Genomic DNA, 26,354 nt, shown 5'->3' on the forward strand with positions numbered 1-26,354 from the left:
AAGCCTGAAGCAAGCTGCACGTGGATGGCGTTCCAAGAGAGCGCACAATGTGCACGTGCGAACGAAGCAGATGCAGCGTGACGTTCGGGTTGTTCCCGGGGAGCTCACGGCTATAGGGGGAAAACCACATGCTGCTCTCGGTTGCCGTGGACATCTGCTGAAGGCACGTGAGAGCGAAGCTAAGGCAACGGTGCAGAATCCCTCCTCGAATATCCTAACTTAGAAACAAGGGAAACTGCTCGCAGAACAAGAGTTTCATTCTCACATGATCAATGTACAGCATGCTCCTCCGAGGTGGCAATCAGAGGCTATTGGTTTTCAAGCAGATGGGAGCATCTGTTTCCTGCAGTGATATTATTAGATGCCTACTGACCGCCTTTAGTGTGGGGTGTCAGAGGCCAGCCTGTGTCTAACAGTGTGTTCGCAATACCTTGCTCTTGGCAAAGGCTTCAAAATTTAAAGAGGCTTTTAAATATTTTTTAGGCATGAAATTGAGCTCACAAAATAAGCTTTATGGCAAGTTAGTCAGAAACACATGGATATGTTTCCTTTAAATTATATACAGATTTTTAGAATTAAGATGTGGTAAAACCTACTAGCGGTCTATTAAGCCTTCTAACGCCACTTGAAACATAATTAATTTTTTTTTTTCCAAATTCAAGGATGTTCTATTGGAAATAGGAAATTGGTGGCTGTCATTTTGGCATTGCCTGTGAATTTTACAAACACTAAATTTAGCCTCATTTTGGAATAGGGGATATGCTCCCATCAGGGACAAACCGAAAGGTGTGAAGAGAGCAAATGAAATATGGGACGTTAAGAAATCACTTTTCAGGTTATCCTCACTGCCACCATATTCTCTAGGACTGATAGAATGGAACATCTTCCTCAAAGATTAAATATGCTGTACCACACAGCAATTAAAAATAATACATATGGAGTCAGCAAACTGGGAATATAGTCACCAGCACTTTTTTTTTTTAAAAAAAACAAAGCCTGTTTCATGATCCATTTGCATTCATCCTCAGTTATACAATAGGTTTCCATTTGAAGTGCACAGTAAAATTTTCCTAAGCCAGTTTTGCGGGATGTCTGGCAGGAGTAGTGTTTAGATTTATGGAGAAGCTTTCTATCTTTGGGCAGCTTTACCTTAGCTTTCTGAACCAGCCATAAAATCATGTGCGTGAGGAACACTTAGACTTCTTACATTTGTATCTCTGACTTAAATGCATGAAAATGTATTCAATTTTAAAGCTTTGTAGTGAATAGATTTTATAGCACATCTATATATATAAAAGGCTAATATGCTAAGTGTCCGACCAGTCGCTATGACGTGCACTGACCACCAGGTGGCAAATGCTCAACACAGGAGCTACTGTGACGCGCACGGAGAAATGGCACCGTGGACCTGGCACCCACAAAGCAACACTTGGCTTCCCTCAAGTGGGACACAGGCCCTGCCACCACCCTGGAGCGACAGCCCACCAAATCACAGCCAATGCTGCCGAGACCCCATGCCACAAAATGTGGCCCACAGCCCAGCCCAGAAATGGTCACTGTGGGCACTGGATAATGATGTCACATAGCAATGCCCGGCTTCCTCTTCCTAGCGACTAGCCTCCTTCCAGTTTCTTCAGCCCAGGAACATGACTTGCTTTATAGCCAGGTGCAAACATTTCACACTTTAACCAAATGTCTGTGAAGCATTTTCCCATGCCTCATCTCATTTGATCCTCAAAGAAGCCCTAGAGTAGGTAGATAGGAGACTCGGTGGAATCCTATTTTCTTTTCATTAGCTGGAAAACAGAGATTTTGAAAGCTTAGAAACTTGACCCGACTGAAAAGAAGTAAGAAATGCTGGACCTTGAAAATGGCTTTGTGTTGATATTTACTGCTGTGTTGCTGACAATTACCTGAAAGAGAAGTTGGGGTGCTTCACTGGGCTGGAAAAAGTTTAGCTGCATCAGAAAGCGGGTCTAATTAAGCAAGTTTATTTTATATCCATAAAAAACTAAGTTGACTTGCACATGCACGATACATATACAGTTCTCGCTGGCGCCAATTACATGCATGTGTTTCCATCTGTCATTGTCGATCGTAAGTTTGGTTGACACTTCTATTATAGAGGAAGGGCAAATAGCGATATTAAAATATTTCTTCTAATTAATTTTCTTTCAATGTGCATGAATTCGTGCACCAGGCCTCTAATTTTATATGAAAAAAAAGGTAATTTTCCAGCTTTACTGAAGTCACTCAATGCTCTCTTCATCATCCTCTTTATGTTCTAGAATCCATTTGTTCTCTAACTTATACATTTTCCCAGTATATATTTATTTATTTTAAATATATTTTATTGATTTTTTTACAGAGAGGAAGGTAGAGGGATAGAGAGCTAGAAACATCGATGAGAGAGAAACATTGATCAGCTGCCTCCTGCACACCCCCCCACTGGGGACATGCCTGCAACCAAGGTACATGCCCTTGACCAGAATCGAACCTGGGACCTTTCAGTCCGCAGGCCGATGCTCTATCCACTGAGCCAAACCGGTTTTGGCGCAGTATATATTTATTGATGTGTAGTTTTATTCCTATATTTTACCCTTAATGTCTCTTAGCTTCCGGTATGGCCACTTGTTTTGTTTTGTTTGTTTATCTAACTTAGAAAATACAGTTCCTCTCTGAAGATAAAGTCTGAAAGCACAGGGTTTAGATTTTGTTGTGTTGGGGGTGGGAGAATGCATCTTTTTTAAATATTGAAAACCCAGATAATTCAAAGAAGTAAGAGTCTGAATTACAGAATATAGAATATATTAGAAATATGTTACTTTCTTCAATTGCATTTGGTTAAGGTGCTAATTACATATTGGTTAGGTGACTGTTTCAGTTTTCAAACAATATTGCCTGGTAACATTTTTTTCCATAAATGATATAAATTGCTGGAAAACTTTATACTTTTGGATAGTTTAAAATACCTCTAAAAACAACTTTGTTTCAATTTTAAATCTACTTAAAAATCCTTATCCCTGATGATATTGCGAAGGTCAATTTTAGCATACTTATCATAGTGCCTTCTCAACCATACATTCCAAATTTGTGGATTTATAGCCGATTTGTTTTTATTACTCAGCCCAACTTCTTCATCTCTTTACTGGTCTGTCTAAAAACTAGTAGGAATAGAGCTAGTATAAAAACCTGGATATCCTTAAAGACTGTATTCTTTAAGACTAGTTCACCAAATTTTCTAATACTGGTAAGTGAGAACACATTATGTTGAATAAGGATATTGTTAACCACATTCTAAGATTCATCTTAAATTGTTTTACTATGAGCATTATGTATCTATCATTAAAAAAAATCACTATTATTTTAAAACACTTATGAAGTGCCCATCTGAAAATGATATGCTGCTGGATGTTTTGTAATGTTAAGCAGATGCAGAGATAAATGCAAAAGCAAATTCCGGAGTATTTTTGTAGCCATGAAACCACCATAAAAAGAGGTTTGTGACCCCACCGTTACCTTAACATTGTCTTCAGCATTTCATATTTAATTACAGTAGATTACTCACCAATATAATAAATATAGATTTATGAGATACTTTAATGTTCTTCAAACAAATGAAAACCACCCAGGAGGAGCCTCACCAACCCTGAGGTTGTCCAGATTGCATTGGCTGAGAGCAAGTGGAAGATCACTCATCTCCAAGGGTCATGCAATCAATCTCAGAGTGGGAGTTAAAGCAATGACTAAGCAGAAAAGGAAGCTGAAGTACAAGCCTGTTACAAAGGAGGTTGGAGCTCCAATGTCAAGGAACTTAATTTCCTTTTTTTGTGAATAGACCTAAAATATCACCCATGATTTTCTTTGGGTCCTAAAACCCCACTTGTTTGGTCAGTTACCTTTGATGACTATTACTGATCGGGTCAAACAGATAAAAAAGAATACATTTTTAAAAGAGCACAGTGTATTTTAAGTTCGGGGGGAGGGGGGGTGCAGGGGGAGGGGCAGGCACTTTATGTTAGGAGTCACCAGAAAGTAATTTTAAATGAATTTATGATAATCCAGAATTTGGACAATGAAAAAACTCAAGATGCACTTTAAAGAAGAAATATTCTACTCCAGGGTGAATATATTTATTTAATTTCAAACAATAAAAGTTAAAACTCATCTTCATTTAACTCAGGTGACACCTGTTGAAAACAATGAATTTCTTATGGCTGAATTAGTATACTCTGGTTAATCCCTATGAGTCCTTGTGGCAGCACAGTTTTATTTCTAATAAACACTGCCTTTTCTCCCCCATCTCCTCCACTTACTAAGATTCTCAAACCTTACATTTTAAGCAAGACTTCTTTCTTGTTGTTGTTGTTAATCCTCGCCCAAGGATATTTTTTCCATTGATTTTCAGGGAGAGTGGGAGAGAGAGGGAAAGACAAAAAGAAACATCAATGTGAGAGAAACACATAGATAGGTTGCCTCCTGCACAAGTCCGACCAGGGCCCGGGCTGGGGAGGAGCCTGTAACCAAGGTATGTGCCCTTGACCAGAATTGAACCCGGGACCCTTTGGTCCTCAGGCCAACGCTCTATCCACTGAACCAACCCTGCTAGGGCTAGGCAAGACTTCTTTTGAACTTGGTCCTTCCTTAATGGGAGAGCCTTTCTCTAACTGCGGAGAACTTTGACACAAGATTGGCCTGCCTTTGGGGTTTTTAATGTGATGTGCCACGGCTGATGGCTTATGCAAGTGACTGTTAAGTCTATTGCTCACATCAATGTTCCCACTGGATATTTTTCTCATTCTTTGGGAATTTAAAAGAATAACAAATAACCAACAAATCATTAAAAACTATAACATGTTACCCAATTCTTGGGAATAAGCCAATGAGCCTAAAATCTGCTTAAGTGTCATAAATGTGAATCCCCAGCCTTTCAAGCTACCATTTTGTTTCAAATGCTCACCAATGAGAACTCTTATCTCTGCTGCACAGAAGAGACATCCATCTGGTAGCTGCCAACTGTGAGGCTCTGCCTCCTTAAACCCAGCTGCGTGTTTTCCCCTGAGATAGCAGAAGGTAGAGAGTGCCCTGTCAGAAAGACGACATGGATGCAAATGTAACCTGAAATCGATTTGAGGTTGGCACCAAATGTTCCGTGTCAGTAGTATGTGGAATTTAGTACAGTCATAAGAACTTAATTCTATATTCTATCAGAATTGGTGATCGGGTGTGAACTGAACTTAATATGTCACAAGCTATAGGAACAAATAAACAAAGCTGGGTGAGCAACTAAAGTGGTGAAACAAGAAGTGAAAGCTGAAACCAGTTTGGCTCAGTGGATAGAGCATCCGTCTGCGGACTGAAAGGTCCCAGGTTTGATTCCGGTTAAGGGCATGTACATTGGTTGCGGGCACATCCCCGGTAGGGGGTGTGCAGGAGGCAGCTGGTCGATGTTTCTGGCTCTCTATCCCTCTCCCTTCCTCTCTGTAAAAAATCAATAAAATATATTTTTTTAAGTGAAAAAAGAAAACTTTAATGTGAACTGAGAAAAAGTCATAAGAAGTCAATTTTTTTTAAATGTGTTTGTTTTTCCTCAAAAATCAACTGTAAGTGCTGTCCAGGGGAAGAAGTCAGAGAGAGCCAAATGATGATCTTAAAGTTTTGTTTTTGTTAGTGGGGTTTTGTTGTTACCTTTTCCCCTAAAAAACAGAATGGTGAAATAAATTTTAGTATGCTACTATTAGTCTCATAATCTGTGGGATATAGTCCTTCTTGGACTCATTTCTGAAATAGAAATGAAGTATGAAATGAAACTGGCATTCACTGAATATTTAAATAGATATTTATTTAGCCGCTTTTCTAGAGCTATGCATCCTATGAGAGTCTTTATAGTTATCAAAATGTTAACTAATTATATTTCACTGTATATATTTTTAAACAGATTATATTGTAGTTGACAAAAGAGATATTTTGTATAATTTGGGCTACACAACAACTATAAATGTCACAGACAACTCAAGATTCTCTCAGATATACACATAAGCTTAATTATAAAATTCACAATGGAATATATATATTTTTTACTTTATGATTTTATTTTTTATTTTTTTAATTCTTTATTGTTTAAAGTATTACATAAGTCTCCTTTTCCCCCCATTGACCTCTCCCCAGCCACCCCACTCCCTAACACATGCCCCCCACCCCCAGTCTGTGTCCATTTGTTATGCTCATATGCATGCATACAAGTCCTTTGGTTGATGTCTTACCCCCTCACCCTCCACCTTCCCTCATAGGTTGGACAGTCTGTTCAATGCTTCAGTAACGCTGGTTCTATTTTTGCTCATCAGTTTATGTTGTTCATTATATGGAATATATTTCTTAAAGCAGGTTTCATTTAATCCCTTTTTTCACATAATCATAGAAATCAAAAAATAAAATGATTACATTTGGGACAACTTAGTGTCAGGTATCTTGTCAAAGATTTTTCTAAAATGATTGGGAGTCTCATCTATATAGTCTCTGCTACAACTATGCTCAGTTATAAGTCAGGATAAACAGTAAAATATCAAGCTCCTATGAATTTTCAAAAAGCACAATCTGAGCTAAGAGTCAGCAGCAACATGATAAACATTTACTGCCTTGTATTACATATACTATATAATATAGTAATAATATATGTAAATACATATGCTATGTGTATATAATCGTAGGCATTTTCCAAAAGATGTTTATATTTGGTGAACTTTTATAAATGAAGTCAATAAAACCTATATAGGTATACAAAATACATATTGTTCTAGACTTCAACTCGACTTTTTCATTTTATACTTCAAAAGAATGAAACTATTTCTGAGAAAGGAGCATCTGTGTCTTTTCACATATAACTTTTCTTGATTATTTCTAAGAAGGCAGACTAAACATGCAGTTCTGACATAATGCAGCATCCCATTTTGATTTCTGGTTAGCCCAGAAGCCTTCACCAGCTGAAAAAAAAGTCTCTGAAAAGGGCAAAACTTTCTGACCTCGGGAGGTTCTGATAGGAAGAACTGAAGCAATGAACACCAAGAGTAGAGAAAACATTGGAATAAATTCCCCAAAGTTCTGTAACCACACTGATGTGGGCGCATGGAGAAAGGCATAAGTTCATTCTCAAAGAATCTCCCTGTTTTCACATTCTCTCCTTTCTCTCAAAGCTGATCTTGCAGATGATATAGTCCAGATGAATATCTGCTTAATAGGAATTCTTGTCCACAAATTGACACTGAGTGTGTCTCCACCATATTATCTAAAAGTAAGAGGGGGTGCATTCACCTTGTTTTAAAATTTGGCTAATAATCAGATCTTTTTTTTTTAAACAAAGCAAAAATTTGGTTCTCATAGGAACTGAATAAATAGTAGAGGTATGAACTTTAAAAAAATTAAGATGTGGTTCTTTATGACACTTTGGCTGCTTTTGATCTATTATTTTTCACCAATAAATTTAATTTCTCCAAATTTCCTGGAGTAAAGTTTCTAGAAAGGAAATTAAGGTGTTTATATTCCAAAACTCTGTGTAGACAAGTGAGGTGTTTTTCATAACCAGGATGACCTCTTCAGGTTATATAGAGCATTTAAACATTGACACACTGGTCTTCAAAACTGTTTTTGTCATGTGTTTATGAACTGAAATATAAGAAAACCATTACAAGGTTTGAGCTTGTATTAGTGCTCTATTGCTGTTATAAATTATAAAAAAAAATTTAGTGCCTTAAAACAAAATTTTCATCTTAGAGTTCCATAGTTCAGAAGTCCAATACAGGCCTAATCAAGCTAAAATCAAGGTGTTCACAGGGCCGTTGCTTTCCGGAGGCTCTAGGGGAGAATCCAGTTCCTTGCCTTTTCCAGCTTGTAGAGTCTGCCAACATTCCTTGGCTCATGGTCCCTTCCTCTGTCTTCAAAGCCACAAATGGCAGGTGGAATCCTTTCACATAACATTTCTCTGACCCTTCTGCCTCGCCTTCCACTTTTACGGATTCATAGGAGACTGAGCCTGCCTGGATAATCGCAGGTAATCTATCTCAGAGTCAGCTGATGAGCAACTTTAATTTCATCTGCAATCTTAATTCTCTTTGTCATGTAAAGTAACATAATCACAGGATTAGGACATTGTCATTTTTGAGAAGCTATTAGTTTGCCTACCATGGAACTCTTCCAAAAAAAATGGCTCATGCTTCTTAGAAATTTGAAGAGTCCCCAATTTACATAATATTATTCTCTTAATGGACCCTAGGCGAATGGTCACCAAGCCAAGGACAAACATTCACTGGCATTGCTCATTTTTATGAACTGGATGCTCACGCTGATGATCTCCTCTATGAGAAATTGTTGACAGATTCAGCTAAGTCTGCCCAGTTCTTTCATTACTCTTTCTGTTTCCCCCTATCATTTACAGATTTAAAAAGGAAAGTTAATTTTTCTTATAAACAAACTGTAGAAAAATATGAATAAATTTATCATTCCTAATGCGTGTGTTGTGTATATTAATCAGAGGACAAACTGAGGCCTAGAAATTGGAAGTTGGATGCGATGATACTGTGAGTAAGTCTTGTATCCTCACTGCTCCCAGCTGGGGTGATGTAATGACACCATGCCTCATATAGAGCAGTTTATTTAATGGATCACATCACCACCAAAAGCAGAGATTCCTTTACTGAGAACAGCATAAAGAAACAAAGCACTATAATTGTGACAAAGTAAAAGTAATCTCAGAGAATTGATGTCCAACTAAAAAATGAGTTTTTAGCCCTGGCCGATTTGATAGAGCATCGGCCTGCAGACCCAAGGGCCCCGACTTTGATTCTGGTCAAGGGCATGTACCTCAGTGGCAGGCTCATCCCCACCCTGGCCCTGGTTGGGGTGCATGGAGGAGGCAACCAATCGATGTATTTCCCTCACATCAATATTTCTCTCTGTCTTTCCCTCTCTCTTCCACTCTGTCTAAAAATCAATGGAAGAATATCCTCAGGTGAGGACTTCAAAAGAAGGAGAAGGAGGAGGAGGAGGAGAAGGAGGCGGAGGAGGAGGAGGAGGAGATGTGTTTTTACGTGTAATTGTTTTTATTGTCATTGAACTGTTTTGTTGTTTAAGCCTTGTGGTATCACCACTCATGGTGCTTTGCATGATTCTGGTGTTCAACATCCTGCCTGTTCATCCTCTCATTCAATTTTGTGTATTGAATAACAACTATATATCAGGAACCGAACCGTGCTAAATGCTAGAAGTGAAAATGACAAGGAAGATACACAAATACTTATGGCGGGAAACAAATAATGGGCATGTAAGGTGTTCTGAAACAGAGGAGGTGAATTGTTATTGCCTGTTGTAGTCCACGTAGAATTTTTCCGTTGAGCAGCAGCATCTAAGGCACAAAAGCAAGAAGAGCATGATGTGATCAAATAATAGAGAGACATGTCATGTGCAGAAACAAGGCAAATTAGGGAGAGATAATGCTTTATAAAATAGGCTGGCGTCAGATTCCGAGGGGTCTTCTAAACTATGTTATCCAAATTGTGGGAGAAATGGCACTGGAGAGATTTAAAAAGAAGACACCAGCCCAGCTGGCGTGGTTCAGTGGTTGAGCGTCGACCCAGGAACCAAGAGAGTCTTGGTCCTATTCCCAGTCAGGGCATGTGCTGGGGTTGTGAACTCCATCTCTGCTAGGGGGCGTGCAGGAAGCTGCTGATCAATGACGTTTCTTTCTCATTGATGTTTCTGTCTCTCTATCCCCCTTCTTTTCTCTCTAAAAATCAATAAAAACATATTTTTAAAAAGAGAGAGAGAGAGACCAAAAGGAACAGTAGACCAGCCCTCTGCACTATTCGAAGGTAACCCACCAGGAAGGTGAAAAACCACAGGAAGCAAACAAAAAACGTGATCTGGTTTTTTGCAAAAATACGTTCTAGAGATGATTGGCATTTGGATTAAATAAGGTAGAGGAGGGAATAATACAATTGGGAGATATGTAAGAGGTGGAATTTTCAAAATTTTACTAAAGTAGGTGGATTTGAGTGCGTTAAGTTCTTTCACCAAAAGCCTTAAAGGAAGCAAGTACCCCTGAGGTTTTACCCCAGTCAGATTAAAGCTGTTCTATTTTCAAAAGTGACATTTTTCACTCAACTATTTTATATTTTCATTGGGACCATCGTCATCACCAATTCTTTGCATTTTCTAAGTACTTATATATCATCTGTTCCTCACCCTACCCCACATGGTGGGAATAATAGGAATTGCCCATTCCAGTTAATAAAGCACGCAAAGGGCTCCGCTTAAGGTCACGTTGCTGTTAAGTAATACAACCACGTCTAAAACGCACATTTTCTGTTACCCATTTCAGACTGTTGACATTTAATTTAATGTCACACATATTTTTTAAGCACACATTTTTTTTTTCATGAGTTCTTAAGAGTTTATGTAACCACCCCCAAGGAGAGACAATAACCAGTGGTTTAGCCAAGACTCAGATCTTTCTAACTCCAGAATCTGTTAGAGAATGGCAGGGGAAGCCTTCATGGAGATACCACCTTCGAAAGGGAGCTTAAAGAACGTCTATATAAGCAAAGAGTACTTTTTTCAAAAGACTTAACTAGTACAGTAAAATATGTTAAGCGTTCATAGACACATAAAATTGTTAAATATATTAGCGCACGTAAAGAATACAACTGCTTACCATGTGTGGTAAGTGGCAGTGAAAATCATCTATTAGATCATTCAGTGATTTCTGAAATAGTCATTGTTTTTTAGAAATCACTGGTATTATTTTCTGTTGGGGCAGATGAATACACCCACACCCAGACCTGTTCATACCCAGGGAAGTCTGCCCAGGGGACATTTGTGCTTAAGTCCTCAAGGCCTCTGCAGCTAAAAGGTACCAACAGTTTGCAGGGCCCAGAAATGTGCTTGATTAAAAATGGCCAAGACGTAATGGAGACCAAGGATTCTCCTTCCTGTTCGCCCCAACCCCCAGCACAGCAGAGACGGATCTGCCAATGTAAAAATTCTCGTGATTTCCCTAAATATTTTTAATTCCCAGTATTTTTAATCACCTCCTGACCACTTCCCCCTTTCCTAAAAATTCCCTAGAGATAAGGGAAGAGCTTATGTAAAATCATGGATCACGCATATTCCTACTTCTACCTTAATGTGTGGTCTTCAGGCACACGGGAAGATTACCCACTTTGCCCAGAAAATAAAATCCAAAAACATGGGTTATCAAAAACGACCCCTTTAAAACTTTTTTTTTTAAATGTATTTAGTTTTTTAATTTTCAAGATCATCTTATTTGATTCTTTTTTTTTTTTAATATATTTTATTGATTTTTCACAGAGAGGAAGAGAGAGGGATAGAGAGTCAGAAACATCGATGAGAGAGAAAAATCGATCAGCTGCCCCTTGCACACCCCCCACTGGGGATGTGCCCGCAACCAAGGCACATGCCCCTGACCGGAATCGAACCTGGGACCCTTGAGTCCGCAGGCCGACGCTCTATCCACTGAGCCAAACCGGCCTCGGCTTATTTGATTCTTAAATACTCAATTGAGCAATAATTATTCATTTCCGTGGAGATTGATCAAGCCAGGGTTCATTCCTTTAGGAATTACCACAATTTCTTTAAACTTCAGCTCCTTTACTTCAGTCTTTTCTAGGACTTTCTCTCCCCATTAATTATATTACACATGCCATCTCTGCCCTTGCCACACCCTCTTAAATTAGAAGTTTCATCATAGTAACCAGTGGCCCTTCATTTTGCTGGAATTCCACTGAAAGCAGAATTCAACAGCTTACAACAAAAGCCACAGCCATTCAGACCTGGGAAATCGGGCTTCTGAGACTACAGTGCCACTTCAAAAGCCCCAAGTTGGGCCAAGGGAAGCCAGGGTCATATTTCATCATTTTAAAAGAACTCCACCAGGTAAAGCATCATTTACTCCTGCTATAAAAGGGAGTTTAAGGAAGAAAAGGTTATTTGACAGCATTAAACTTTTTACAGTCATCCAAAAATCCCTTCCTCTCCTCTTCCATTCCTGCTTTCTGTCCCTCTCCCTGACCACCTCTTATTTTCCAGTCTCAGGAACATTTTGTTAGGCCACTGTTTTCACCTCAGTGAAACTTTTAGAGCCTTCAAATCCTCCAAACTGCTCTAGAATTACAATTTCTTCTAAAAATAAGAGAAAAGAGCAGAATTACCTCTCTCTTGCAACCTGGACTTTCTAAGCTCTCTTCTTGAAGCAATCTTAGAACAATCTTTTCATTCATCTTTGATTTGGTCCCAAAGATGACCTTCTACAACATGGCAGGTCAAAATTATTTCCCTGAGACCATGATGAAGTCCTGTGGAGTGGGCTGTAGCCACGTGAAGCTGATATTGGAACAGAAGTGGCTATTTGGCTGAGGACTCCATTATAATAATGGGAGTCATTAAGACAAGTTGTTTGAAATACTGTATAATCACAGCATGCTTGCATATGTGAGAATAACAACCAAAGCATCTCTCTCTATGCCTGACCTTCCCCAACTCTTCCTCAAATAGAATGACAGGTATGAAATAACAAAAAGAGAGCATTATTTATTGTTTCATTTAATTTCTTCAACAAATATTTATTGGGTAGCTAGTATATACAGGGTCTTGCCAAAGAGAAAGGCAAAACTACCTCTTTGTGGGGGTTTTTCTTTCTTTTTTTTTTAAATGTATTTTTATTGAATTTATTTATTTCAGAGAGGAAGGGAGAGAGAGAGAGAGAGAGAGAGAGAAACATCGATAATGAGAGAGAATCATTGATCGGCTGCCTTCTACACACCCCACACTGGGGATCGAACCCAAAACCTGGGCATATGCCCTGACCAGAAATCAAATCATGACCTCCTGGTTCATAGGTCAATGCTCAACCACTGAGTCACATGGGCTGAGCCATAGCAATGACATCAGCGCTGATCAGGTATGTGGATTTCATAAGATTCTGAGGTTCTCTGTGCACAAAATGAATCAGTAACCTACTAATAGAAGCCCCAATCTTATCTACCCTCTCCACCCAAAAATAACCTGTCCTATGGATCGTATTTTCTCTTTTAATATTTTTAAAGGAAATGAAAATTAATTTTGAGATTCTATAAAGACAAGTTTATCATATATGAAGTTATTACTACATTGCTCTTCCTAATATTATAAAAAAATAAGAACATAGTTTAATATCATCTGACAATTTGCAAAAGGGCCTGGATATAAATGAAAATTCAGTAGATAATATATTACGATATACTTAAGGACCCGATCAAAACTATGGAAGGAAATTAACTAGTTAGCAAAGAAAGAGGAGGCAAATTGGGGTTCTAATGAGAACGTCAGTTGGGAAAATCCACCTATAAAAGGTTGAGTGACCAAAGAATAAAAGTAATTCTTTTATTTCTTCTCCATTAATCAGATGCTTATTAGAGGATCATGTTCTATTTACCCCACAACATTTTGAAAGTTTTCAAGGAACAAAAATAGAGAAGCTGCATGTCTTAACATATGGAAAAAATGTTTGATAAGAAAAAGTTAAACATCATATAATCTAGCAAAATCTCTTTAAGGGCTCAAATTTCTGAAGGACTGGTAAATACATTGAATATCCTTTCATACATATTGAAAATTCAATTGGAAAACAGGCTTTTGGTCTTTGAATTTACGTTTTTCAATCCATCAGGAAAATAGAACATTTCCATCTGTGGTGGGAAGGGACCTATAAATAAATACATTCATAAATATTTATATAGACATACACAAACATACATACACATTTGTTGCACATGTGTCTATTCTCCCAACTCTCCTCCACAATAACCCACACCAATACAATAATAAAGGAAGCACAGTAAGAAGCTATAAAATGAGAAACTGAAATATTACTAATCTTGCTTAATTATAGGGTTGATATTTCTAGATTATTAAACTTTCAACTGCCAAAAAAATTTAAAGTAACTAGCCCTGACTGGTTTGGCTCAGTGGATAGAGCATTGGCCTGCGGACTGAATGGTCCCAGGTTCGATTCCGGTCAAGGGCATGTGCCTTGGTTGAAGGCACATCCCCAGTAAGGGGTGTGCAGGAGGCCGCTGATTGATGTTTCTCTCTCATCAATGTTTCTAACTCTCTATCCCTCTCCCTTCCACTCTGTAAAAATCAATAAAATATATTAAAGAAAGAGAAAATACTATTTAAAAAATTTTTTAAGTAATTAGTTGTGTTCCATTCAAGTATTTGTAACCACTATTGATGAAGCACTATAATTACAAGGAGCTATCTTGCTGGTTATGAAAATGCATGTGGAAAGTATTTCTAAGAACAGATATTTGCAGCAACAAATAGGGAGAAAAAGTATTTTAAAGTTTGCATTATCTTCCATATGATCTTATTTATATTATGAATGAAACTTATTTTTTACAAATTATAATATAGTAGAGGTTAAGTGAGGTTTTCCTATTTTTTCCAAACTAGTTAAAAAATCAATAGTTTGAGATAGAGTTTGTAACAAGAAAAAAAAGATAACACTGAAACAAATTGAAAACATTTGAGAATGTAATAAAGGTGCATAAAAAATATTAGCTTTACATAGGCAACCAATAAATAGCTGAAAATATTAAATTATAGCTATTTAAAAGTGTGTGGCATCTTTACTAAAAATATCATGGTGTCATGCACACTAAGTAAGAGACTTAGAATTTGTTTTTTTCCCTGTGATGTAATTCCTGATTAGAGTTACATTCCTTCCCCACCCCCCTCCACAGAATAGTAAAAAAACTTCAAAGAAGAGTGGGCTATGGCAGAATGAGAATTAGACAGCAGAGGCAACTAGTGTATAAAATGATGAAAGAGATCAGAATAATATCAACATTTCTTGTATAATCAATCACTGCACATGTGTCAGCAAGTATGAGGCCACCCCTCCCTTGTCAATATAACCAAGTAGACAATTTGGGTAAGGAAGGAAGTATAGCGCCGTCAAACATGGCTATCAACACTTCTTTTTCTGTCTCAGAAGAACAAAATTCTGAGACAAGTGCTGGGAGCAAACGGAAATTTATCCAAATGAAAATCAAATGATAAATGCCAAGAGAATATTCTTTCTTTGGAATTCTTTCAGTTCTTCAAGTTAACCAGCTGGAATGAATTTTCAAGTAGCATTCTGTTCAGCCTTTTGAAATGAAGGACTTTCCTGTTAATTGGAAAGCTATATTTCATCAAAGATGAAGACAGTGCTTTTGGCTTAGTGAGTCTCTTTCTCTTGGGAAAAAAAAGGGGGGGAGGGGAATGGGGAGTCATTTGGTGGATGTGTACCATAAACAGATTCCAGAACATGCATTTCAAATATGAGAGACTGACTGTGAGCCTACATATCTAACTAAACAAAAAAAGGGGGAAATTGTAAATACTGGTGTTATTCTAAGCTCTGCATTAAAAAAAAAAAAAAAAGCTACCACTGTGCTCTCTAGTGAAAGGAAAATGTAAGGAAGAAAAAAAAAACAATATTATTAACTTTCAGAATCAAATATTGATACAAGTGAGGTTTTGGGGTTTTCTAAGGTAAATGAATTTGGTAAGTTAACAAATTTAAGCATTCTTTATTGTGTTACTTTAACATGTGCTATTGGGGCTGAGGTAATGATTGTCAACTCAGATTTAGAGTAAGAAAGTAAAAATTCACCTGGAAACAAATATTTTTAAGACTCATATTTTCAAAGCAATCTATACTTTAGGCAATACTTTCAATTTATTTGATGATTAGTGATAGAGTAAATAAAGTTGTTACATTTAACTTTAAATTGACACAAAATTAGGGAAACTAATTAATCACAAAGAATGTAAAAAGTTTTTTAAATAATTATAATGAAATATTAAACATACTTTTTTCAGACTTCTTAAAGAAATCACTGACAATTGTGTATTCTGCTTTAAAATAATTTCATAGAAAAACCTATCCGTGATGCTACTTACATACTTTAAATTTGTCAATATATGTATGATAGGATTTTTCAAAGATGTTATTTCACTGTTTTGTTTTTAAATATTTATATTACTGAAATAGATTTTTAAAGGATGGTATAAAAGAAATATTTGACATAAACACTTCATCTATTCACACATATATCTCCACCTTGAGATATAAGGTAGCAGCCAGCATGAGTCAGGGGTAGGCAGTGAGGAAGGGACAAGGTAGAGTGTAAGTTCCAAAAAAGATAAACACATCATTTCAGTTTTGATATCGTCATTAATGCTTTGAGAAGACTGGGCTAAACGCAAAATTTCAGGGAGAACACTTGACAGGCAGGCTCCAGTGGTTTTTCAAACAGATGAGCCAGCCACACAACCGTCCAAAATGAAGATAAGCAGTATCACATAAGTTTCCTTATTAGAAGTTCATAAACTGTATATGACACAATCAAAATATAGTCATTTCTTCTTAAGGGAGCAATAATAATTATTTTACAAACTAGTCATGAATTATGGCAAGAGTAATGAACAAAATTTGATTGAATTCAAGAGATGAAATTCATCAGCACACCCTTTGACAGCAATTAAAAATCAGAATATTTACATGCTTATCCAATATTTACATGCTTATACAATTGCCTAAGACCAAAGATCTAGTTCAAAACACATTATACGAACATGCTTAGATCCAGAAATTTTCAACATGTGTGTGATTTGGTTTCTGAGAGTTTTGTAATCTAGCCTAGTGTGGTGGATGGAATTTCATAGTCAAGTTAAGGGATTTTGCACTGAAAACTGAAACACTGAAATGGCTAATTGCAAATGGACTTTTCATCAAAAGGTGGTTGATTCAAGAGAAGTACAATAAGTCTACATAAAGGAATACTAAGCTTTTTAAAAAATACTTTTTAGTAATTTCAGAGAGGAAAGGAGAGGAAGAGGGAGATAGAAACATCCATGATGAGAGAGAATCATTGATCAGCTGCCTCCTGCACACCCCACACTGGGGATCAAGCTTGCAACCGGGCATGTGCCCTGACCAGGAATTGAACCGTGACCTCCTGATTCATAGGTTGACGTTCAACTACTGAGCCATGCCGGCCAGGCTAAACTTTTTTTTTTTTTTTTCATAGCACATTGTAGCAGAGTTGACAGCTAATTTTTTTAAACAGCAGTAACTAAGAATACTGAACTTAAAATAGTTATGTAATACAAATTGTAACGTAAGTATTTTAAAATATTATAAAATGAAATACAGAATAACCTTTGCTTTTATAATGAGTACATTGTAAATATTGCAAATAGTACAAAATTTCTGGGTACTTTTCCTCTTTGCACTTTTAAGTATCCTTTTATTACGAATTTCCAAAAGGAAGGCATTCTAGTATGCAATATTCAATATCTTTAACAGTTTCTTTCAAACTCTAAAGTCATTTTGAACGCAAGGAGTCCAGGCTAGCTTTCTGGGCAACAGGAGCAATGAGGTACAATTGAGTTCCCTGGGATGATAAGGCTGTGTGTGGAAACTTCTATTAAGACATCTGACTTGAGTCTTTAGTGTGGAGTGATATTATTGAAACAACCGAAGGAAAAAAAATCTATAAAAGCCTATTGACATAATCGATTTATAAGGGAAATACTCTATTTGGCAAAAACAGTTCATTATGCTAATCCAGATTATGGAAATATAGATTTTTTTAATGTGATTATTGATATTTAGGATGTTTACTATAAAATGAATCGATAGGACTGCATTCAAACCTCAGAGGAATCTTACATTTTAAATTCGTACAGTTTTTCTTTCTCCTTTTTTGTCTTAAGTGTAACAAAATATAAAAATCTCTGATAATTTTATTAGGATTTCAAAATGTAATGGTGCTAGTTTAAATATAAAATAAAGTTTCTAAATGAGATATACCATATAAATAATTTCAAATTACATGTATATTGTATCTTATCTCTACATGCTTGGGGGAGGGTGAAAATACAGAAAAATAAATATACTTGTGGCAATAAAAAAAAAGAAGAGAGTAGAGAATGAGGTAACTGAATGGTGTTGACACAAAACACCATTAGACTCTGATGAGTGACCTGCTGCTCAGAAAATTCAAATTTCAAGAGGGTAAATATGTTCTTAACCTTAATTTTTATAAAACACATCTATTTAATAGGTTCACACCTGGACACTTTTTTTCCCCAGTGGCTTAAGTGTGAAATAAAACAAGGATGCCATGTCACACTGTGCTCTATGGAGATATAATGTGGAAGCAGAAGAGTACGGGGGTTAAGAGCCCTCATTTTCCTCATCTGTTAAAGGGGTTTATAATAGAGATTGTAGACACAGTGCTCTTGCTTAGAAATATGCCTGATGCACATAAGTATTCATTAAATTTTTGTTATCATTACTCTTCCTATTTTTAAAAGCAGATCTCCAAGTCACCGAAGCTTGATTAAATTGCAGCAGGTTAGTAACTGGAAGTTTTTGGAGCAAAGAAAATAGAATCATATAGAACCTTGTGTAGGAAAAGGTTAGGGTGAGAGCCAGCAATAAAGAAGGCATTTTAGGTTGATGTGTAAAATATCTGGGGCCAATAAATAGTGTGGGCTGTGGTGAGTGGAGTGCAGGGGGCACGAGGAAGAGAAGTGTGAGGCTACAGAAGTGGATGTCACCGGGCAAGGACCCTGAGGGCTTGTTAAGACGCTTGGGTTTATCCTTTCACTTCCTAAAGTTTACTCTCATTGTCTTACATCAGGACACTCTTATTTCAGAATTCCCAAAAGGATGTGACACAAATAGAACGCATCTCTTAAACTGGCTCTTTTCGATTGGTGGCAAAATACTATTTCCATCTTAATATGTTTCAATGATCAGAACTAACTTTGCAAAAATGGGTTGAAGGGAATTTTCCCAAATGAAGAACATCTAGTGGAGTGTGGAATGATGTGTCAAATTATTTCTCTGTAAATAACTAATCAGAAACATCTTGGAAGTTAAATAGAAATGCCATTGAATTAATTCATGTATTAAAATTATGGAGTAGATAAATCAGGTAGCTTTACATTTCAATTTAGAGAAATTAAGTGCCCATTTTAAAGTTATCTATTATTTAATTTTCCACCACACTGTTATAAATTTCTAGGTTAAAATAATAGCCAGGAAATAAGTATTTCTATTTTATTAAAAGAAACACGCAAACGAAAGACAAAAGGTTTGAATGCATTTCTCAAATCAATTCCATTTGGTAATAATGTAGCTGAGAAGGAATTAGCCTTGCTGGCTTTCAGCTATGTTCTTCACCATTGTCAAGCTCTTCTGTTTATATATAAACCACCATTCAAATTCCTTTAAGTATATATCGATCTACACAATAGATAGTATTTGCTGAAGTACTTATAATGTAGCAATTCCCCTGCCTTTGCAAATTAACTAAAAAGAACAAAAGTTGGACTTTCCATTCTCTATACATAAAAATCCGGTGCAACTCTACATTAAAAAACCATCACATTAACTGCATTTTCACACCATGTGTGCCTTTTTGAAGTGTATAAAGCTATGGGTGTTCAACAATTTTATTCCATACCCAATAAAGAGAAAAGACTTAGCAGAAATTTTAAATTTGAATGTGATAATTATTTAATTGGGTTGAGTGGTAAGTTCAGTGATATTTAGTTCTCAGAATAGAGTGTGGGATACATTTTTAGCTTCTTGAGAAAAAATAGGTTTGTCTTGGAACTGGAGCTACTTAAAGCTCAATGGCTCCCCTTAGTGGTGTCTTTTAAGAATTTCACTAAGCGGTAGCTTTTCTAAAGACCTACGCACAACACAGATGTTTCTAACTATCCAGAAAAATCATGCGCTGATATTTATATTTTAAGTAATTTTCAATAAATCAATTCTATTTGTGATTATATGGAAGTAACCTTTTTATTCATAACCTTGTTACATTTAAAATGGTAGTTGAGCATTTTCTATGGTTTCCATTTTCATTTGGAACTTAAATATGTACCGTAATATAAAACTTAGGAAAAATAACTCATCATTTTCTTCTCTCTTTGTTCCCTTTTTACATCTTTATGCTTTCTAGTTTGTATTTCTATTTGAACAGGTTTTTTAAAGACAATTAGCAACTAATTTTTATTTTGTATGTAGGTATCTATGTCAAATGTACCTAATCAGAAAACCTGCCTTAAAAATGAGTAGCAACATACCTGGCTGGTGTGGCTGAGTGGTTGAGTGTTGACCTATGAACCAGGAGGCCCCGGTTCAATTCCCAGTGTAGGGTGTGCAGGAGGCAGCCAATCAGTGATTCTCTCTCATCATTGATGTTTCTATCTCCCTCTCCCTTCCTCTCTGAAATCAATAAAAATATATTTTAAAATATTAGTAGCAACAGTAAGCCAAACATATTTGCTATCCACTGGGAAAATATATAAGAAATTAAATGAGAAATTATATGATGTGAAATAAATTTTGAGAGTATATGTTTAAGGACATTGGATCTTCTGTTGGTCTCCAGCTATGGGTCTTAAATGTGCTGCACATCAGAGTAGAATGGGGGTGACCTTGTCATTAACTACAGGTTCCTGGGCCCATCATTAGAACGACTGAATCATGATCTTCAAGGGTGAGGCCTAACACTCTGTGTTTTTAAATGTCATCTATGCTTGGAAACCTGGTCTGCAAAAGGCCCGAGGAAGTGCTTACATAATGACTCTATTTTGGTATTAATGAAACATTAATTTCAGAATCCCCAAAATCTCCATCACCTATTCAATGATGTGGTACTGGTTTGCCACAAAATCTTAAATAATATGTGGCTATATGGTCTGAATACCAGTCACTGCCTATACTCCTGTATGGATTCTTACTACTTACAGAAGTGTTTACGAAATAGGAAATCAAGTTTAATCTCAAAACAACTGGTTGGCCTTTCTAAACTAGTCACAGAAACACTGAAACTCTGCCCTGCTCTCAGATTCTGATACTTTCCCTTCTCCAGTTTTCAGTACCACTGGTCCTCAGGACAAACTCCCAATATGGCAATCAAGTCCTGTATATCGTTCCAGTTTCCTGGGTAATATCCTATATATAAACCATGATCAAAACAAGGAAGGCTACTTTCAGTTTTCCAGATTCACCATGTCCTTGGATGCCTTCATGCCGTTGACACTGCCCCACATACCTTCTTCCCTCATCACCCTGGGAAACTCTCACTCATTCTGTAAGGCTCAGCTCACACATCACCCCATCTGGGGAGTCTTTATCCATCTCCATTGGCAGAGTCCAATGCTGTCCTTTCTGTGCTCCCAAAAGGATCTTGCGCATACCTCTATTTCAGTATTAGCTTGTGACTTCTCATCATTGTGTCTGTCTCCATATCTCTCTCGTATCTCCAGGTTTTAGCACAATTTTTAGCATGGAGTCGAGGTGTAATTCATGTTTGTGGAATGAGTTAATGACATTAGCTTTCACTTCTCCTGCGATTAATGTGTGCCAGGCATCTTGTGTAATCCTTACAAAGTTTAACAAGTATTAATGATTATCTACATTTTAAATATCAGGCAATTAATTCTGAGAGGTATCAACAATGTGAGGGCCAAAAGCCACACAGCAGGTAGTGGCAGACCTAGAATTGGAGCACCATGTTATTCTGACTCTAAAGACAGTGGTCTACAACATGACCCCACAGTGCCTCCCTGTTGGAGCTCAACTTGTACTTGATTACTAATGGAAGTTTCCCTTTGGATGGTTTCTACCCAAACACCGCTCTTTTAGCTGGAACATTAAGGGAAGGTGAACATTCTTTTAATCATAAGAACGACCTACAGCCCAATTCTGGGTCACGTGTGCATGTACACACACACATAATCAATGAATGAAAATACAAAAACATACATGTAAGATTGTAATAACTGGAATGCTTAGTTTGCAAAATTACCCAAAAAATATATATAAAAATAACTATTGACCACATCAATGAAAAGTCACCAGAAGAGAAAAAGGAGGCCTAATGAAAACCGTGCAAAATTTCCCAAATTGCACATGATTTTTAATGGACTACAGCCACTCTTCTGCATTTCTATTTTATTTCTTGGACAAGAGGAAAATATACTATTTATGCAAAAGGGTAGTTAGCGTTTCCAACCACGAACACATGGCCTGTAAAAAATAATAATCCCATTTTTCTATTGTGCAATAGCTCTCTGTTGGGCAACAACAATGTACAATGTGCTAGTTTCCTGTTGCTTTACTAGAGCCTCCCCTTTCACTCACCGCCCAGACTAAATAGCTATTCCTTGGATTATAAAACTATAATACAAGCTACTTCCAAAAATGTTTCTGCCTGTCTTAAGAAATAATCCTATCAGTTTGCTAATAAGCAGAAATGCACTGTAAGTTGAGTATGTTGTCACAAGTGGCTAAAAAACATATAAATCAATCTGTGACCAGGAAAAAAACAACATATTACTTATGTGTTCAAAACATTATGGTTGGGGTCACAGCTGTAAGATGTTGGATCATCATCAAGAGAACAATGTCAAACACTGAACTTTTGGATGATTTCCATAAAAAGTAACATTTTGTTTGGGGTCAGTAGTTTTCATGAAACTTTGGAATGATTTTCACTGACAATTTTTTTAGAGTTGAACTTGAACACCTCCAAAATGCTCCTCAAAATGGAAATATTACATAATTTAACTCTGTGGCCATGTCCTTCTGAAAACCAAGCACATACCATGAAAACAAGCACTTCATTCTTTCAATTGGTGAGGCTTTATGAAAATTAAACTATGCTACATATTCAGTAAGGTAAATTTACTCTTCAGTTTTCTCTGTTTAGTTACCAAGTGCAAGTCAACACTTCCAATGTGTAGTATTTAAAGCCAGTATGGGGGGGAAAAAAAAACCAAGACAAAACAAAACATGGATTTCTTCCACAGAATCTTATAAATCCAGACGTATTCTTTTAAGCGAAAAGAAGAATGGAATTGGTACATCAGGCCTCATAGTCAACTCCAATAATTTTTGTTCATCTTTACATATCCAAAACAATTTGATATTTGCTTTACAGTGGTCTGAATTCCCATTTTCGTTAACTGTCCTTTTACAGTCCAGAATTTGGAGGTGTGTTATGTTGAGCCTAACAAGGCAGGTTTTCATAAAGTAACTGGAAGCTTTTGTAAATATAGTCTCAGACAAAGCTAGTTGTGGCATAAAATCATTAATCCAAGGAGACTGTATTGGCCAAGTACACATATGCACTATTAATAATATTGCTCCCTGGGATTCTGAAACCAGAGCTCAAGGAAAGGAAAGCCAAACCACTGAATTCAATATTTGCAGCCTATTTCAGGACATGAAAATATTTTGGTTCTCTCATGCAAATAATTTCCCCAAAATACCTTTGTCCAAAGCAGCTTTTTGTAGACAGAGACTAATATCAAATTTTACATGGCTTAGTAGATGGGAACATGAGTTATCAGAATTTGTTCTAAACAAGGAATAGTTAGTTCCTAATTTTCATTTATGATGATATTGAATTAGTAATTTCTCATTGGGATTTATGTATTAATGGATGCTCCTAAAATCATGCTCTCAGAAATTATTTTACATTGTTGACTGAATATGTAAAATGTCTACATAGTAGTAAAACATCGAGTTAATTCACTATTTGGAAATAAATAAAGACAATCTACCCTATTTGATGCCAGGCTCATGCACTTTAATTATATTATTCTCTTCTAAAATCTCCAGCCATTCTCCAATGCCAACAGAAAGAAATTCAGTTCTTTACCCAGGCTCCAGTCTACCTCACTATATGCCTTTCCACATAAAAACCTTTAAAGTCATGTTGATTCCACTTTGTAAAATGCCTCATAGTGTGAACCTGACTTAAATCTTTGCCTCAAACCCAGCTTAATGTCAGAGACCTCCCTGGAAGCCAATATATATACAATAATTATCGGCTCATTTGATTGAATGATACACAATGTCCCTGCCCTTGCAGTTTATACTATAGGGTTATTGGTGTTATAGTCACCACTGCCCCTGGAAATTAAGATCAACATACAAATATTCATGTTAAAGTATGTAAAGTTATCTTGATATTCTTCATGAACTATTTTTTGCATATTTGTTATATAAATTAGTTCTAGTAGATGGCATGCAGATATATTGACACATTGCAAATATGTAAATGCTACTTGGAAAAATTTGAATATAAAATAGTGCCTTAATAAGAGCCAGATAATATATACTCACTGATAAATTTCTTATGTGGCAAGAAATCTTCAAAACTTTCTATTAAATATCCATAAATAACTATCAAGTAAAATATTACCAAACTTATAACAATAAGACCCTCTAGTGTTCAGAACTGTTATCTACTAATTGCTTCATTATATTTTGTATGTGTTTCATGTTTATATTGCTTGAAATATAATATGGACTTAAGAAAGAGTAGTTGAGTGAGTGACTTAAATAGTAGATATTTGGTATCTATGAGTATAGTATGCAACCCAAGAGAAAATTAACTCATTTTAAAAAACTTAGAATAACCAAATAGAACATGATTGAATGTATTTTTTAAAGGCGTATCCTTTCATTTCAGGAAAAAAAGGAAGGGAGAGGAAAAGAAAAAAACTTAATAAAGAAGAAAATAAGGACGCAGTGCCTGATAACAAAGGTCTGGAACCCAGCAGAGAAACCCCAGAACAACGAGAAAGTAAACAGCAGCAGAAGAAGCGAAAGGTCCAAGATAAACAACAGAAATCGGTATCTGTCAGCACTGTGCATTAGAGGGTCCCATGAGATTGTTGTAGACTCGTGATGCTGCTATCTCAACCAGATGCCCAGGACAGGTGCTCTAGCCATTAGGATCACAAATGGACAATGTGTCAGTTACTGCTCGGTCCAAACAACATTCCAAATAGTTGTTTTATCTTCATGCAAGCATAATCAACAACAACAGAGCCCGAAGTTCAAAGAAGGGATGCTTTTGAATGGTTATCTTACGTGCTTCTGTGCATTTTTAAGAGACAAGGACGTTTGTACATAATTATCAATAGGCTATAAGTTCTAACAACCTAACGAAGACATCTGGAGAAGCAACATCTTTTCCCTATTAAAAAATATTTTTTCAACGTTTTATTTTAAGAAGCAAAAGATAGTTCTACAAATTCAAAGATACAGTATCCCTTCAAAATAAATAAGAGATCAGGAGAGAGACACACCTTTCAAAGGACAGTATTGTTTGTCCAGGAGATCTAGAGAGTGCTCCAATGCTAGGGCCTGGCATTTGGAATCCTAAGAACTATCACCACGGAAACAACTGTTTTAAGATCAGTTCTATTCCCCGCGTCCTGTCCTGCAAGAAGCATGAGAGTGCACCTAGAGTTAAATATACTGCCTGGGACTGGAGAAAAGCGAACTGTGGAAGAAACCATCGAGTTGGAGATGACTTTTGTGCTTTCCAAAACTGTGAAGGGTTGTGATTCCCCGGAACAGGCCTCCAGTCTATGTCAGCACTGTGTGGTTCAGCCTCTGCTACCCCTTGGGTTATATAAGTCTGTAAACATGTACCTGTAACTTACTTCCAAAAGCAAAGTCATACTTATTAGAAGATTCTGATTCATAGAACACAAAAACTAGAGCAAGGAGAATATAACATGTTTGCAAAGTTATGTGTTTTCTTTCTCAATGAGGGAGAAGCAAGTTTATTACCTGCTTAATGGTCCACCTGAACTAAAAAGGATACTACTTTCTAACAAGGTGTATCTAGTAGGGGGGAAAGCCACCACAATAAATATATTTGTTGATAGTTTTTAAAGTTTGGTTCATTTTGTTTTATTGGAAACTTGTTTCTCTCACAGTCTCATGGATTAGAAAAGATAATTCTACATCCTATGTAAGAACATATTACATTTCTATTGCTTTTTTTTTTTTAATCCATCTTTGGACATGAGCCAATGGAGATTTATTTAGAGGTTATTAGGAGATATTTATTCAATTTATTTTCTTATTTTAATCAACAAAATTCTGGTTATCGATGTAAAGGCCTTCCTAAATTATCGCACTACTTTATTGCTTAGAAATTAGCATCTTTTCTTGTATGTTGGTTTTTCCTACATCGTGAACATCTGACCTTTACTTCTCCATATTTTCTCAGTCTGTGGACCTCTTTCGGGGATTGAAGTCACCTTAGCTGAAGGCCTCACAGGGGATACAGCCAGCCTAGGGCCGGAAGAGGCACCTCAGTGTGCAGCACAGAATCTCATGACCCGCCTTACCCTTCCTGTTGTAATGGAAGGAGGCACAGCTGCTCTGTCCACCATGCTTCCTAGCCCCGCAGAGATCA

The 26,354-nt window shown here is 36.7% G+C and overlaps 1 protein-coding gene across 1 annotated transcript in view; it reads left to right on the forward strand.

Moving 5' to 3' along the window:
* RSPO3 (R-spondin 3) overlaps positions 1-25,826 on the forward strand; it is an 84,247-nt gene extending 58,421 nt beyond the window's left edge. The window contains exon 5 of the mRNA XM_079781372.1: positions 24,609-25,826. Coding sequence (XP_079637498.1) covers positions 24,609-24,796 — 188 coding nt within the window. The 3' untranslated portion in view covers positions 24,797-25,826. The remainder of the gene's footprint in view (positions 1-24,608) is intronic.
* Positions 25,827-26,354: the final 528 nt, after the last annotated feature.

The sequence above is a fragment of the Cnephaeus nilssonii genome (genome assembly GCF_951640355.1).
Source record: "Cnephaeus nilssonii genome assembly, chromosome: 9".
Lineage (NCBI taxonomy): Eukaryota > Metazoa > Chordata > Mammalia > Chiroptera > Vespertilionidae > Cnephaeus > Cnephaeus nilssonii.